The 17,737-nt window shown below is 40.0% G+C and overlaps 1 protein-coding gene across 8 annotated transcripts in view; it reads left to right on the top strand.

Annotated features, from left to right (window-relative positions):
* CASK (calcium/calmodulin dependent serine protein kinase) overlaps positions 1–17,737 on the top strand; it is a 365,729-nt gene that overhangs the window by 243,180 nt on the left and 104,812 nt on the right. For all 8 annotated transcript variants that reach the window (XM_043458309.1, XM_043458311.1, XM_043458313.1 and 5 more), the window contains exons 8-9: positions 3,067–3,189; positions 10,936–11,019. In XM_043458309.1, coding sequence (XP_043314244.1) covers positions 3,067–3,189; positions 10,936–11,019 — 207 coding nt within the window. The remainder of the gene's footprint in view (positions 1–3,066; positions 3,190–10,935; positions 11,020–17,737) is intronic.

Genomic DNA, 17,737 nt, shown 5'->3' on the forward strand with positions numbered 1-17,737 from the left:
TCAGTAATGTTAGAATTTTATATGGGACTTGACAAAACTTGAGAAAAAAAAAAGAAATGAAGGTAAAGTAATTTCAGAGTTGTGGCCTTATTCTGTAAATCGCAACTGAAGCTTGTGGAAGTGAGTTGGTGAGAATGGTTTGTACTTTTTTCCTTGTGTACCATCAGCTTACATATAAAGGTACACAGGTTTGTCTTTATTTAGATGAAGATCTATGGGAAAACTCTGTTAACAGAGAAAGAGGTTTTACGTATAGGTTTTTCTGCTTCTCTTAGAGTCAGTTGACCATTGGGGAATAAAATCAATCCTTTCAAGGTAACTAAAAGTCTCAGGAAACTGCTTGTAAGTTAATCATCTCCCTTCAATCCCTGGAAATTGTGGGTAGCTTTCAGGAATGCACGGTTATGGCTTTCTTGTTGAATTTTGCCAAGTGAAATCAGATACTAACATGTGAAAATAAACACAGTAATCTATCTGTGTAATAATAATACTAGCAATAATGATAGCTCATACATAGTGCTTACTATGTTCCAGGAACTGTCCTAAGCACTTTACTTATATTAACTCTTTTCATTCTCACAGCAACTTATGACGTAGGTACCATATAATAAAATCTCCCACCTATCTTCTTGAGCTATAAGCATTTGCTAATAATAGAATTCTTCCTTTGTGTTTGTTCAGTTGCTAACTTCCTGGTTTCCAAGGCAATGTGCTTCATTCCAACGGCTTCTTGGTATTTGATTTTGTCTATTTTTAAAGCATTGAATAGTTATCTTTGTTTCTTTGTTTAGAAAAAAATTTGGACTAGTCAAATATGTCCAAAAGATTAATTGTTTTAAAATTTCCTATTCTTAGTATTCTAGTATAATAAGTCAGGTGGATGGTGGCAGCTATACTATAATTTCTGTACCTGGGGGTTTAAAGTTAATAGTATATTTACTCTTACTTGGCTAACCTCACCTCTCGCTTATACTCATGGCTTTCCTTACAAAGGCCCTAGGTTTTCAGTAGCTTAGTTTGAAGTACAGATCGATCTTTACTATCAGTGATGACTCTACTGGGCCTTTAGAAAAAATACTATGATTGTGTCAGCATTCATTTTTAAATTTTTTATTACTGAAAATTTCTAACAAAATAGTAGAGATAATAGTATAATGAACCCACAGCTTTAATATTTATCAACATCCAGCCAATCTTGTTTTATCTATATTCTACATGCTACTAGATTATTTTGGAGCATATCTCAAAAATATTTTACCACCCTGGTAGTTCTTAACAACAACAAAAATTAAAAATCCTTGATCTCTGTGAGTATTTTCAAGAAAATTTTGATGACAAAATGTCATAGTTTATAAGCTGCTACTGGTCTTAAATAAATTTCCCAAAGTCTATAAAAGATACAATGTCACCTTATATCACTTGTTTCTGGATATCCAATTGGTGTCTACACAGCAGGAGTTCTCAGCTGCCTCGCTTTCATATTCAAATAATTAAGACTGCTTTATAGCCCTGTTTTGTTCTCCCTTATATATTCAAGGGCTTCCCTGATGGCTCAGATGGTAAAGATATACTCAACCTCCCAAATTAATATCAGCTATTCTTCTCTGACAAAGAGAAAACCCTGGATTGGGCTCCCTCATGAAAAGGACCAGGGAGTATACTTCTCAACCTCTGTTCACTTCAGAAATCTTATGACCACTTTCAGATGGTTTCTCAACACCTTTCCTGAGAACAGATCATTCAGACATGAAAGAGAACATCATCTCCAGGATGGTGAAGAGGAAGCAAGGCTGTCTAAGCCCCATCTAATCACTCGCCTCCCTATTTCAAACTCGTCAACCGATCACAGTTTCAGTAGGATGACAGTATTTCAACAGTTTCACGGCATTCACTTTTAATTAAGGGATCTGACAAGAGAAGTGACTACCGCTTAGAATTCTGCCTGTTATACAAAAAAGATGGAACATTTTCCACTCTCTATCTACTAGAACAAAGCTTCACATTAGCCAGAACAAAATGCCTGATGCTAAACCTTGGCCAGATTATAATGATTCGTGTGTATTACAATGCAAGCAGTGATTTCATTTGGCTTTAAAGTGTTGGGACTTTATTCTGCATCTTTCTCCCATAGAAAGTGACATGGGTCTCTGCCGGTTAAAGCCATGGCATTGCTTAAAGCTCCTGGCAACAGACAGCTCCTACGTGCTCACTCACTCAGTCAGTTTCCTGATATTAAATAGGGAGTGAGACCCTGCTCCGCCTCTTCCCTTATGTCCCTACTTGGCTTCCCAAGCCCCAAGCATTCCTTTCCATTTCTTCCTGGTTCCTGGTCTCAGACAGACCTCTTTTCCCAGGAGTCTTCCAGCTCTTTTCCTCAGAGATCCACAGCCTTGCTCATGAGTCCTGTGTCTTAGGAACAGCTCATAATTTATTATTTTGTTTGGCTTTAGCCAACTTACCTTGTGGCTTAGTTGTCTCATCTCTAAAAGAGGAAAAAATGTCACTTCACTAAGAATAATATACAAGTAAATTGGGTTTTTTGTAAGGCCTATAGTAATATATTTTTTCCTAAATGCTGAAAATGACATACAGTGACCAAAGTATCCTATTAATAAAAGCTGCTTTGTATGGCTTCACAGTTACCACTAATTCCCAGTTTTAAAAACAAAATATTAAAAATACTTCTTTAAAATTTTTAAATTTTATTTTAGTCCTTTCTAGATCAAAGTATTCTCATCTCCTTAGAGTCTAGATGCTAGACTTTTTATTTTACCTGAGATAGAACCTGGAATCGTGAACATTTTGTTCTTCAATTATTAAAAATATTTTTATATATCTAACCAGAGTATATATAAAGAATATTTACTGATGCAAATTCTCATGTGTTGAGCAACAGGAAATGCATGACCTCAGTCCTCTTCTTCCTTAGAAAGCAAGTCTTTAGAATCCGATTTCTCTACTTTGCTACCTGAATCTTATTTGCGTTGAAACAGTGTAGGAATATTAACAGTGAACATTAACGTCTAACTGAACCTACCTGTGTAATTTTCCTTTCCCCCTCTTCAGATGAATCCAAGGCAGTGGAGCCATATCTCTGAAAGTGCCAAAGACCTCGTACGCCGAATGCTGATGCTGGATCCCGCCGAGAGGATCACTGTTTATGAAGCACTTAATCACCCATGGCTTAAGGTATGTGAGTTCTTAGGTGGCCATCTGCACTTTATTTGGACAGTTCCAGTGACAAGAATGCATTACTCTGTAAGGTGCCCCTTTCCACCCTTTTTTTTTCTGAGCATTTTTTTAATTAGTTTTGTTCACCTTATTTATTGTTTCTGTGCATTCTCTGTAAACATCTAAGAGGATGTACCATTTGAATGACATTCAGCTTCATCACAAGAGGGTACAGAAGAGGATTAAGGCAAAATCCATCCCAGAGGAAGGCTTGTTTGTTCTCTACCAACACATCTTCCAAGGATGCACAACATGAACAACAGAAAGCGAACTTAGTATGTGATATTTAAAAAGCGATTATCATTGCTTTGGTTGTGACTGTATACTTTATAGCATTATTTTTATTTCAATAGATACTAGATACAGATTTATTTTCTTAAGGAAAAGATTTTTTAAATTTTATTTATTTATTTATGGCTGTGCTGGGTGCTTCCCTGGTGGCTCAGATGGTAAGGCATCTTCCTGCAATATGGGAGACCTGGGTTCGATCCCTGGGTTGGGAAGATCCCCTGGAGAATGAAATGACAACCACTCCAGTACTCTTGCCTAGAAAATCCCATGGATGGAGGAGCCTGGTAGGCTGTAGTCCATGAGGTCGCAAAGAGTCAGACACGACTGAGTGACTTCACTTTCACTTGGGTCTCCATTGCTACATGCTGGCTTTCTCTAGTTGCAGCAAGAGGGAACGTCTCTCTAGTTGTGATGTGCAGGCTTCTCGTCACAGGGACTTCTTCTCTTGTGGAGCAGGGGCTCCAGGGTGTGTGGGCTTCAGTAGTTGTGGCTCCCAGGCTCTAGAAAAAGCAGATTTTAAACGTTCTTTTTATATTCCATCCTGCCAATGAAGTATTGCTATTAAAGAAAATTATAACTTGGGACTTCAGTGAGATAGTACTATTTGATGAAGACATTACAGTGTTCAACAGTTCCAGGAAATTCTCACTTTACATGTGAGAAAACTAAGCCTCAGGTTAAGAATCTTGCCCCAAGTCACAAAAGTTGTTGATGTTAGAACCAGGATTCAGCCTACCACACCCCTTTCCCTTGTACTCAAGATCCTATCCCATTCACTTACTCAAGGTCAGAGCTCCCACTTGTGAGCCCTTCCCTGCATCAGCACCTTCCTATCTCTGTGGGATCTAACAAGCTACCATTTATTTTCATTACACACACACACACGCATGTTCTCCTAACCCTACAACCCGCTCCAGACTCTGCCTCTGTTCTCTGCTCCCCTGGACAGCAAAACTCCTAGAAAGTGTTATTTCTACTCACTTTCCCCAGTTTCCCCCATCTCTTTCTCTTGAACCCACCCTAGTCAGTGTTGCAATCCTACCAACTCCACTAAAATAGCTCTTGTCAAGTCGTCAAGTCACCAGTGACCTTCACGTTGCTGAGTCTGGTGGTCAGATCTCATGATTCTCCCTCTTGGCATATCAACAATTGGACATCCATACTTCTGGAACTCTGTCTTCCCTTGGCCTCAGGGCACCTCTCTTCCTGGTTTCCCTTCTACCTCTGTGGCAGCCCCTTCCAGATCCTGCTGATTCTTCCTCACCTCCCTGTACCATGTCTTCCCAATGGAGTACTACAGCCCCTTGCTCTTCCTCTTCCTGTCTACACTCAGACCCTTGGAAAGTGAGAGTGAAAGTTGTTCAGTCATGTCTGACTCTTTGTGACCCCATGGACTATACAGTCCATGCAATTCTCCAGGCCAGAATACTGGAGTGGGTAGCCATTCCCTTCTCCAGGGGATCTTCCCAACCCAGGGACCAAACCCAGGTCTCCTGCATTGCAGGTGGATTCTTTACCCGCTGAGCCACCAGGGAAGCCCCAAACCCTTGGAGACCTCGTTTACCAATAGTTTTAATGGCTTCAAATGCTATCTGTACACCCTGAGTTTATACCTTTAGGCTAGACCTGTCCCCTGAAGTATTATTAATTTAGTTTACCATTTCACTCCCTGATACCTCTCTGACTTCACCCCTTCCCACTCTCCTCATCTCACTTTGTTCCCTCATGTCAACCTCCTCGCTGTTCCTCAAACAGCAAGCCCACACTTGCCTCAGTGCCTGTGTTAGTAATGCCCTTTCCCTAGAATACTATTCCCCAAGCTATCTTCATGGCTTATCCCCTCACCATCTTCAGTCTTTGCTTAGATAGCAGCTTCTTAGTGAGATCTTCCCTGACCACCCAATTTAAAATTTGAGGGAAGAAATGTCCCCTGCCACCAGTATTCCCTACCCCACTTTCCTGCCTTACTTTTTTTCCATAGCATTGGTCACCATGAGACATACTTACATTTTATTTATTTGTTTCTCTACTTCCATAAAATATAAGCTGCATACAGAGCAAGAATTTTTGTCTCTTGGTTCACTTCTGTATAGAACCTTTGAAAGTGTCTGACATGTAGTGTGTGCATGCTAAGTCGCTTCAATTGTGTCTGACTCATTGCAACCCTATGGACTGTAGCCCGCCAGGTTCCTCTGTCCGTGGAATTCTCCAGGCAAGAATACTGGAGTGGGTTGCCATACCCTCCTCCAAGGGATCTTCCCCACCCAGGAATCAAGCCTGTTTCTCTTATATCTCCTACATTGGCAGATGGGTTCTTTACCACTAGCACCACCTGGGAAGCCCCTGACATTTAGTAGGTGCTCATAAATATCAGTTAATGATTTAATGAGTGAATGTATAAATGTGTTCACACTACTATACCATGCTAGCTCCCCAGAAATTATACAAAATAATAATATTTGAATATAGGTTAATAGTGTACCTTAAGATGACATGGGATAATAGTATGATTGAACAATGTTGAAATTCCAGTAGATCTTGATTCTCCTTAAGAATATTACTTTTCACATTGGCATTCAATCCTCTGATACTCAGCTCTAGCTATTCTTGACTTGAATTCCCCAGCTATAGTTATTCCTGACTTCCTCCAGAAAAGAGTGAGCAGTTCTGAGATACTTTCTTAGTACTTATTTTCTCCCAGAAATAAACAGTTCAGGGGAACCTCCTGATTTGCCTTTGCTTTTCTCAGTTTCTTATCGTGAGGATCTTTTTTTTGTTTGCAGCTAGTTTAAATGCCAAGTAACAGTGAAAATGGCAGCCATTTTAGTCATTTTTAATATCCTTTAGAAAATTTGGCTTTCATTATCTTGCATATGTTGACTAATAATATTTATTTTTGGAAACTCTTATCCCTGCAATGATTATAGTTCTTTTGCCAAATAATCTGAGTTTAATAGACAACAGATTTCTGGCACCACAAAGACAAAAGACAAAGTGTCAGTAACTTAAATGAAAAAATTACTGAAGACTTTTCACCACAGTGTGTTATCTGAAGATGGAAAAATTCATTGAGAAGTTATCAAGCTGATGAGAATAGGCTTATGTTATATTTCAGTACTTTTCCATGTATACTTTTAAATCATTGCTGTGCATAGAAGTGGTGGTAATTTAGCAATGGCTAAACTTTAAGCTAAAGTTTAAATATTAAAAACTTCTGAGTAACTGCAATGTAAAGAAATAAGATGATGAAAATCCTTTTAGTAAGGAGTACTCAAAGTCATGATACCACTGTTTTGTGTCCAAAAAAATTATTATTTCTTTGGCAAGACCACAAAAAAGTCCTATTCAATCATGACATATAAAATGGGAATTTGAGTAAATAGACCAATTAATATGTGAATGTCTTGAAGTTGTTAAATTATACCTGTTTAATACTTTTATCTAAATTAGTGCTGTTTGCTGTAAATATTCATTCCAACAAAAGTAAGAACAACTAAGATTATAATTTTCTCACAGGCAGTTAAGCTCTTTTCACACCCTTTGTAGCCTTAATATGTAGATTCCAAGTATATTGACTATAATAAAGATGAAAAGGGTATTTATATTAGCCTAATCAATTTGAATTTTGGAAGAATCAATCAACACATCATTTAAATGTATATTTAGCATTTCGTGTGCACAATGGATAGTGAATCAAACACCTCTTTAAATGCAAGACACATTGCTAATGACATTTTTCTGAATTCATATCACAGTACTGTTAGTTTCAGGTAGGACTATTTAATCTGGAAAATATTATCTTTATTCTTTTGTCTTAGTTTTATAATGCTGTGGAGTTAATATTTACTTGTTTTGTGGTAAGAAGTACATTAATAGACTTTTTAATTTTATGATTTCATCTGCTTAGAAAATATCAGGAATCATAATATAAGCATAATTTTATTTTTAAAAAATGTTTGAGTGTATCATTCTCTCCCTTTTCACTTCACTGTCTGTTATCTTCTAAACTTCCCAACATATTAGAGAAAGGCATGGTGAGACCGTGAAATGAAATTTCAAATGCTGTTCATATAACATAAAGACACAGAAAGATAACCTCAAAGAAGTCACACGTGAGAGGCATCTCACAAGAATACGGAAGTATGGTCCCTGGGAGACTAACGGGGAGCATGAGAGGTCACTGTAGGCTAGTGCTACACACTGGATAGTGGGGAGGGAGGCTGCACATGTTAATAGGACTAAAGGGGCCATATACCCCATGTGGGAGGCACAGAGGAGGCACAGCATTATAAGTGTTCAGGGTATTCGGGGAAGGGGTCAGGAAACACTGGTATAGTACAAAATGTCAGCTATTTAAATAGGGTTGCAGTAGACTGAAAATTTGGTGTGAGGGAAGAATTTGTCTAGAATGCCAAATTTGGTACTTTAGATATTAGGGTATAGAGAGTAAAAAGCTACTGCAAGCTTTTGAGTGATGCAAAATTATATGAGCAGCATGCTCATGTAATTCCTTTGGACATTGTACACAGGTGGGTTACCTGTCAGGATACAAGCAGTAGAGACAAAAAGGTCCTATAGAAGCTGGTCTGTCCAGTCAGGAAGTGACAGGGCCTGAACCAGGGAGTCATAGTGGGAATGGGAAAGAAGTATCCAAACTGAGAGCGATTAAGGAAAATTGATGAGGCTTGGTGAGTGCTTTGAGATATTCAGAATTAGGAAGCCTATAGAAGGGTTAAAGCCTGTAGAGTAGAAGTGTTTAAATTTAATTTAGTTGAGATTTTCCTGGTTCTTAGTATGAAGAGTAATTTTGGACAGTGTGCTGGGCATTTCTAGTATTATTATGTTATAAGACTATGATTCTTATTTAAATCTTCTATTTTGGTAGGCAGTTAACCCAGTTAGATTCAGAACACACGTCCTAGCCCATTTTTACGCACTATGGTTCAAATGCCAGTTTCATTTTCAATGCCTTTGCAGTACTCATCTAGTCTGTCCTTCTTGTATGCTACCCAGGGGCTCACCAAGTGTTGGTGAGGATGTTGAACAACTGGAACTCATACCTATTGTGGGAACAGTAAAATGGTACAGCCACTTTGGAAAACTTTCATAGTTTCCTAAAAAGTTTAACATATTCTTATAAAATGACCTAGCCATTCTACTCCTCCATGTTTGCCTAAGAGAAATGAAACTTAGGTCCATACAGAGACTTGTACATTAATGTTCATAGCATCCTTATACATAGCAGGCAAAAATTGGAAACAAGCCAGGGTGCATTAACAGGTGAATGGATAAACAAGTTATGGTACATCTATTCAATAGAATGGGCTTCCCTGGTGGCTCAGATGGTAAAGAATCTGCCTGCAGTGCGGGAGACCTAGGTTCGATCCCCGGGTTAGGAAGATCCCCTGGCAGAAGGCATGGCAACCCACTCCAGTATTCTTGCCTGGAGAATGCCCATGGACAGAGGATCCTGGTGGGCTACAGTCCATGGGGTTGCAGAGTCAGACACAACTGAGCGACTAAGCACAGCACATTCAATGGAATAACCCCAGCAATAAAACAGAATGAACTATTGATATATGCAACAATGGGGGTGAAGCTAAAATATTTAGGCAGAGTGAATAAAGTTGGATAATAATTAATATGTACTGTATTATCCCATTTATATAAAATTCTAGAAAATGCAAACTAATCTAAAGTAACAGAGAATAGATCAGTGGTTGCCTGGGGGTGGGGAAGGGGGTGACAAAAGAGACACAAGAAAGCTTTTGAGAGTGTTGGATATGTTCATTATGGTTGTGGGGATGGTTTTATGTTTGTATACATATGTCAAAACTTATCCCATCGTATATGTGCAGTTAATTGTATGCTAATTATACCTCAGTAAAACTTTTTCAGGAAGACAAACTACATTCAGAGTCTATCTCCCTTTCACTCTCTTTATTGTTTCCATCTGGTTTTATCCACCATCATTTCCCCCCTGGATTACTACAATAACCTCCTAACTGGTCTCCATGCTTTTATTTTTTTAATTCTCTCCCCTTTCCAATCTAGTCTCAACACAACAGCCAGAGTATTCCTCTACATTGTCAGATCACACCACTCCAGCTTCTAACCTCCCAGTTGCTCCATCTCCCACTCAAAATAAAAGCCAAAGATCACTTCTCGGCCTTTTGCCTAAGATCAAGTGTAAAATAAAAGCCAAAGGCCCCTGAAGGTCTGCACCAGACTTGCCACTTCTCTAATCTGATCTACTATTTACTCCACACACATGGGTCTCCTTGCTATTTATTGAAAATTTCAGGCACACTGTCTCCTTTGAAAGGCCTTTGCACTTAGTTGTTCTATCTGCCTAGACCACTCTCCTTACCTCTTAGATGTCACTTTCTCAGTTGGGTTGTACTTTGACCACCCTACTTTAAATGGCAATGTACCTTCACCCTGCCTTTCTTTTTGCTTTATTCCATAGCACTCTTAACATACTCTATAATTTCCCTTCTTTGTGTTTTCTTATCTTGTCCCATTAAAATATGAACTACATGAGGGCCAGAATCTTTGTTAAGGTTTTGTTTACTTGTTAATCCCAAGTGCATAGAACAATGCCTGGCACATAGTAGGTACTCAAGAAATATTTCTAAAATAAGTACCTGTGGCATAAAATCTTCAAGATACATTGACAGATTAGAACCAAAGAGGGCAATAAGGAGAATGACAGGAGATTTGAAATACACATGAGAAGTTGGCAACTGGAGATGTTATCACAGAGAAGAGTAGATTCAGTGGAAGCATGAACCCCCTCATATCTACTAAAGGGGTATTATATGGAAGAGGGATTGTGTTTACTCTGTGAGAGTAAGAGAAGAGCTAGTCCAGACAAGCCACAGGTGGGCTGAGTAAGAATTTTTTCACGTTCAAGAATTTTTCACTAAAATTGTAGTGGGCTGCCATAAAGTGATACTCTCCTATTATATGAAGTCAAACAGAGTGATCATCCATCAGAGATTGAAGGGGATCCCACATGGAGAAATGGTTGGATTAGAATGGGCTTGATAAGTTTGTCCTAGTTTGAAGATACTGTGACTTTTCTTTTAAAATCCAGTTATTCTTGACAACTCAGAATGCTGAATTAGTTGTGAGTTAATTTCCTAAAGGCTCATTTTACCTGACAAGATTGTGTCAAAGTTAACTTCATGCCTTCATAATAATTATGATGAATTATTTTAGTCACATAGCCATGTATCTGAAAAAGTACATGGACCATTATTTTAACCCTTTGTTATTGATGAAAATGAAATACTATTTTACTATCAGTTTTGACCTTCATATCCAATTGGGCTTGTTGTTTATTTTAAATTTAGCTTCTTCACTTTTATAAAGAACTATGTGTGTTCATTATCTTTCATCTTTTTTTAGGAGCGGGATCGTTATGCCTACAAGATTCATCTTCCAGAAACAGTAGAGCAACTGCGGAAATTCAATGCACGGAGGAAACTAAAGGTAAATTAAAGAAATCAGCAAAAAGCCAGACAGAGGCATTTGCTGATATTTTTATTCTGTTTCAGTGCCCATAAATATTATACTGGTGTTGGCTGTGGTTTTCTTACAGCCAAATTCTCAGTGCCAAAAGTTACCATTATTTCAATAAGATTTGGGGTTTTTAAATCATGTAAGGTAATATCTAAGTATAAATCCCAGCAATAAGTTATAATAAATGGAAGATGAATCACATTTTAGATTTATGTTATCTTTAAAAATTCATAGCAGACATATAATTACTTTAAAAATAGGAACTTGCTATTATCCACTATTGTTGAATTTTAATCTAGGCCACATTTTCTCAAACTTAAATATTTTGACAGAAAACGTAAGTTTAGTTCAATGGAAACAACACAAAATTAGAATTGGAACTAGGATTGAACAACCATCACAAAGCAGTAAAACTCCCCACAACCTTGGTCTACTAGAAAATAGTTCCAGATCACTTTTCTCACTTTTTCTTTATTCTTCCTAGGATAACTTTCTCCCATTTACCATACTCCCTATCCTCCAACCCACTGGAAATGAAAAAAAGCACTATTACTTCATTTGGACAGCCCATTTGACTTTAAATGGTTTTTGAGGTTTTTGAAAAAGATCCAGAATAAGATAATGGAATCTTTACAGCACTGGACAAAAATCTTAAGGGACAGCATTTCCCTCCTCCCTGCAACAGAGGAAACGATTATATTATGGTCTTAAAATTAACTCAGGTTTGACTTACTTTGATTACTATTAAAAAACTTAACTCTGTCCTCTAAGTGGTTGATTAGATAAGAGTCCTCCTTAGCCATGTGACTCCTGCAAGCTGTAAAAGTTTTCTTCATAACTATTTTCAGATACATCGTAAGTTGCAATAATATTTATTCATTCACTAGTAGTCGACCCTTGAAATATGTTGTGAATGATTGTCTTCAACTCTAGATATATAAGAATGTTTTTATGAATTTTTGGAAAACTGTGTAAGCCACAATATTATCATACAGAGCTGAACTGGCCAACATATTCGCCACTAGCTGCATGTAACTGTTAAAATCTAAGTGAATTAAAATGATTATTTTTTTAATATTTATTTATTTATTTGGCTGCATCAGGTCTTGGTTGCAGCACACAGGCTTCTCTCTAGTTGTGGTGCATGGGCTCAGTAGATATAGTGTGCAGACTTAGTTGCCCCGCAGCATGTGGAATCTTAGTTACCTGATCAGGGATTGAACCTCCGTCCCCTGAATTGGCAGGCAGATTCTCAACCACTGGACTACCAGGGAAGTCCCCTAAATTAGTTAAAATTAATTTGTTGTTGTTCAGTCACTCAGTCATGTCTGACTCTTTGTGACCCCATGCCAGGCTTCCCTGTCCTTCACTATCTCCCAGAGTTTGCTCAAACTCATGTCCACTGAGTCAATGATGCAATCCAACCATCTCGTCCTCTCCAACTATCTTGTCCTCTGTAATCCTTTTCTCCTCCTGCCCTCAATCTTTCCCAGCATCAGGGTCTTTTCCAGTGAGGCGGCTCTTCACATCAGGTGGCCAAAGTATTGGAGTTTCAGCTTCAGCCTCAGTCCTTCCAGTGAACACCCAGGACTGATGTCCTTTAGGATGGACTGGTTAGATCTCCTTGCTGTCCAAGGGAGATTATTGATCATTAAATTATTTAAATTATTAATAAAAGTAAAAGGTCAGTTCCTCAGTCACACTAGAACATTCCAAGCATTCAATAACCATATGTGGGAGGAGCTAAGATGGCAGAGGAATAGGACAGGGAGACCACTTTCTCCCCCACAAATTCGTCAAAAGAACATTTGAACGCTGAGCAAACTACACAAAACAACTTCTGATCACTAGCAGAAGACATCAGGCACCCAGAAAAGCAGCCCATTGTCTTTGAAAGGAGGTAGGACAAAATATAAGAGATAAAAAGAGAGACAAAAGAGTTAGGGACAGAGATCCGTCCCAGGAAGGGAGTCTTAATAGAGGAAGTTTCCAAACACCAGGAAACCCTCTCACCGGCGGGTCTGGGGGAAGTTTTCAAATCTTGGAGGGCAACCTAACCAGGAGGAGAAATAAATAAAACCCACAGATTACATGCCTAAAAGCAACTCCCAGCAGAAAACTACCCCAGACACTCACATCTGCCACCAGCAAGTGGGGGCTAAACAGAGAGGAGCAGGCGGCATTGCTTAGGGTAAGGACCAGACCTGAACACCCTGAGGGCAATCTGAGGGAGCTAACGTGAGATAGGAACTTAAACTGTGGGATAGCAAGAGAGAGAGAGAGAATTAACCTGTGAAAAGCCCTAACCTAAGGCACAGCCAGCCCATTCCGCAGAACAAAGGACTGAGCAATACCAGAGAAGAGCTAGCCAGCTGCGGACCAGCCCATCCCCCGCCAGAGGCAGGAGGCAGGGAGGGAGGCAGCGCCAGCCAGAGGCTGAAAGGGGCAAACTCGGCCCCAGAGACAGCATCCCCTACCAAAGTGGAAACAGGCTTCCAGTTTCTAACCAAAGACTTCCTGAGATTCTGGATGGTTGACATCCGCCAGGAGGGTCTCAGCCAGAGATCAGCTCCCCAGAAGAGACACAAGGCGCACCGGACCGGGCGCGCCCGGAAGCTGAGGCTGGGACCGGGGAGGGGAGAAGTCGCGCTGCACCTGAAGAGAGTGTGCTCGTTGAGCTTCTGGTTGTCTCAGCTGCTCCGACCGGGAAAGGCACAAAACGCAGGCCCAACCGAGTCTGCGCCTTTGTGGAGTACCTGAGAACCTGAACCTGAGTGGCTTAGGCCTGGGAAATGAACGCAACTCAGGGCCCACACCTTGTAGAGCAACCTGGAGCCTGAGCAGTGTAGACGGGGAAAGCACACATGCCATGAGCAGGGGCAAACCCAGTGTGGCTGGAACACTGCGAGTGCTCCCCACACATGCCAGTGATATTTGTTTGTAGTGTCCCTCCCTCCCCGCAGCACGACTGAACAAGCGAACCTAAACAAGAGACCACCTCCACCCACTTGTGTCAGGGCGGAAATTAGACACTGTAGAGACCTGCGAACAGAAGCCAAATCAACAAAGGGAACCGCTTTAGAAGTGACAGGTGCAACAGGTTAAAATCCCTGTAGTTAACACCAACTACACTGGAAAGGGCCTATAGATATTGAGAAGTATAAGCTGGAAAAAGGAATTATCTGAAACTGAACTGAACCCACACTGCCTGCAACAGCTCCAGAGAAATTCCTAGATATATTTTTACTATTATTTTTTTAATTAAAAAAATTTGTTTTCTTTTTTTTTAAAGTCCTCTATTACTCCTTAATTTTCATTTTTATAACCCACTATAACCTTGCAAAAAAAAGGGGACCCTATTTTTAAAGAGAACTTCATATATATTTCTTAAATTTTTTGTGTTTTTGTTTTTTTTAATATTGTATTTTTAAGAGTCTAACCTGTACTCTAGATTTTTAATCTTTGTTTTTCGGTATTTGATATCAATTTTGGACATTTAAGAATCCAATCTTCAGTACCCATTTTTACTCAGGAGTGTGATTACTGGTTTGATTACTCTCTCCCCCTTTTGACTCTCCTTTTTCTCTCCCAGATCACCTCTATTTCCTCCCTCCCCCTTCACTTCTCAATCCAATTCTGTGAATCTCTGTGGGAGTTCTGGGCTGCGGAGAACACTTAGGGAGGAGAGTACTGCCTAGATCTGTCTCTCTCCTCTTGAGTCCCCCTTTTTCTCCTCCTGCTCATCTCTATCTCCTTCCTCCCTCTCCTCTTCTTCATGTAACTCTGTGAACCTCTCTGGGTGTCCCTCAATGTGGAGAATCTTCTCACCATTAACCTAGAAGTTTTATTATCAGTGCTGTATGGATGGAGAAGTCTTGAGGCTACTGGAAGAATAAGACTGAAATCCAGAGGCAGGAGGCTTGAGCCCAAAACCTGAGAACACCAGAGAACTCCTGACTGCAGGGAACACCAATTAATAAGAGACCATCCAAAAGCCTCCATACCTACACTGAAACCAACCACCACCCAAGAGCCAATAAGTTCCAGAGCAAGACATACCATGCAAATTCTCCAGCAATGCAGGAACATAGCCCTGAGCATCAATATACAGGCTACCCAGAGTCACACCAAACCCATAGACCCATCTCAAAACTCACTACTGCATTGAAGTGCAAACTCCATTGCACTTCAGAGAGAAGAAATCCAGCTCCACCCACCAGAACACCAACACAAGCTTCCCTAACCAGGAAACCTTGACAAACCAATCGCCCAACCCCACCCACTGGGAGAAACCTCCACAATAAAAAGGAATCACAGACTGCCAGAATACAGAAAGGCCACCCTAAACACAACAATCTAACTAAGATGAAAAGGCAGAGAAATATCCAGCAGGTAAAGGAACATGAAAAATGCCCACCAAGCCAAACAAAAGAGGAGGAGATAGAGAATCTATCTGAAAAAGAATTTAGAATAATGATAATAAAAATGATCCAAAATCTTGAAAACAAAATGGAGTTACAGATAAATATCCTGGAGACAAGGACTGAGAAGATGCAAGAAATTTTTAACAAGGACTTAGAAGAAATAAAAAAGAGTCAATTAAAAATGAATAATGCAATAAATGAGATCAAAAACACTCTGGAGGGAACCAACAATAGAATAACAGGGGCAGAAGATAGGATACGTGAGGTAGAAGATAAAATGGTGGAAATAAATGAAGCAGAGAGGAAAAAAGAAAAAAGAATCAAAAGAAATGAGGACAGCCTCAGGGACCTCTGGGACAATGTGAAACACCCCAACATTCAAATCATAGGAGTCCCAGAAGAAGAAGATAAAAAGAAAGGCCATGAGAAAATACTCGAGGAGAATATAGCTGAAAACTTCCCCAAAATGGAGAAGGAAATAGTCACACAAGTCCAAGAAACCTAGAGAGTCCCAAACAGGATAAACCCAAGGCGAAACACCCCAAGACACATATTAATCAAATTCAGTTCAGTTCAGTCGCTCAGTCATGTCTGACTCTTCGCGACCCCATGAATCGCAGCACGCCAGGCCTCCCTGTCCATCACAAACGCCCAGAGTCTACTCAAACTCATGTCCATCGAGTCGGTGATGCCATCCAGCCATCTCATCATCTGTTGTCCCCTTCTCCTCCTGCCCCCAATCCCTCCCAGCATCAGGGTCTTTTCCAATGAGTCAGTTCTTTGCATCAGGTGGCCAAAGTATTGGAGTTTCAGCTTCACCATCAGTCCTTCCAATGAACACCCAAGACTGATCTCCTTCAGGATGGACTGGTTAGATCTCCTTGCAGTCCAAGGGACTCTCAAGAGTCTTCTCCAACACCACAGTTCAAAAGCATCAATTTTTCAGCGCTCAGCTTTCTTCACAGTCCAACTCTCACATCCATACATGACCACTGGAAAAAGCACAGCCTTGACTAGACAGACCTTTGTTGGCAAAGTAATGTCTCTGCTTTTTAATATGCTATCTAGGTTGGTCATAACTTTCCTTCCAAGGAGTAAGCATATTTTAATGTCATGGCTGCAGTCACCATCTGCTGTGATTTTGGAGCCCAAAAAAATAAAGTCTGACACTGTTTCCACTATCTCCCCATCTATTTCCCATGAGGTGATGGGACCAGATGCCGTGATCTTAGTTTTCTGAATGTTGAGCTTTAAGCCAACTTTTTCACTCTCCTCTTTCACTTTCATCAAGAGGCTCTTTAGTTCTTCTTCACTTTCTGCCATAAGGTGGTGTCATCTGGCATGTCTGAGGTTATGATATTCTCCCGGCAATCTTGATTCCGAGCTTGTGGCTTCTTCCAGACCAGCGTTTCTCATGATGTACTCTGCATATAAGTTAAATAAGCAGGGTGACAATATACAGCCTTGACGTACTCCTTTTCCTATTTGGAATCAGCCTGTTGTCCCATGTCCAGTTCTAACTGTTGCTTCCTGGCCTGCATACAGGTTTCTCAAGAGGCAGGTCAGGTGGTCTGGTATTCCCATCTCCTTCAGAATTTTCCACAGTTTATTGTGATCCACACAGTCAAAGGCTTTGACACAGTCAATAAAGCAGAAATAGATGTTTGTCTGGAACTCTCTTGCTTTTTCGATAATCCAGTGGGTGCTGGCAATTTGATCTCTGGTCCCTCTGCCTTTTCTAAAACCAGCTTGAACATCTGGGAGTACTCAGTTCACGTATTGCTCAAGCCTGGCTTGGAGAATTTTGAGCATTACTTTACTAGCATGTGGGATGAGTGCAATTGTGCAGTAGTTTGAGCATTCTTTGGGATTGCCTTTCTTAGGGATTGGAATGAAAACTAACCTTTTCCAGTCCTGTGGCCACTGCTGAGTTTTCCAAATTTGCTGGCATATTGAGTGCAGCACTTTCACAGCATCATCTTTCAGGATCTGAAATAGTTCAACTGGAATTCCATCACATCCACTAGCTTTGTTCGTAGTGATGCTTTCTAAGGCCCACTTGACTTCACATTCCAGGATATCTGGCTCTAGGTGAGTGATCACACCATTGTGATTATCTGGGTCATGAAGATCTTTTTTGTACAATTCTTCTGTGTATTCTTGCCACCTCTTCTTAATATCTTCTGCTTCTGTGAGGTCCCTACCATTTCTGTCCTTTATTGAGCCCATTTTTGCATGAAATGTTCCCTTGGTATCTCTAATTT

This window comes from Cervus canadensis, chromosome X, assembly GCF_019320065.1.
Source record: "Cervus canadensis isolate Bull #8, Minnesota chromosome X, ASM1932006v1, whole genome shotgun sequence".
Lineage (NCBI taxonomy): Eukaryota > Metazoa > Chordata > Mammalia > Artiodactyla > Cervidae > Cervus > Cervus canadensis.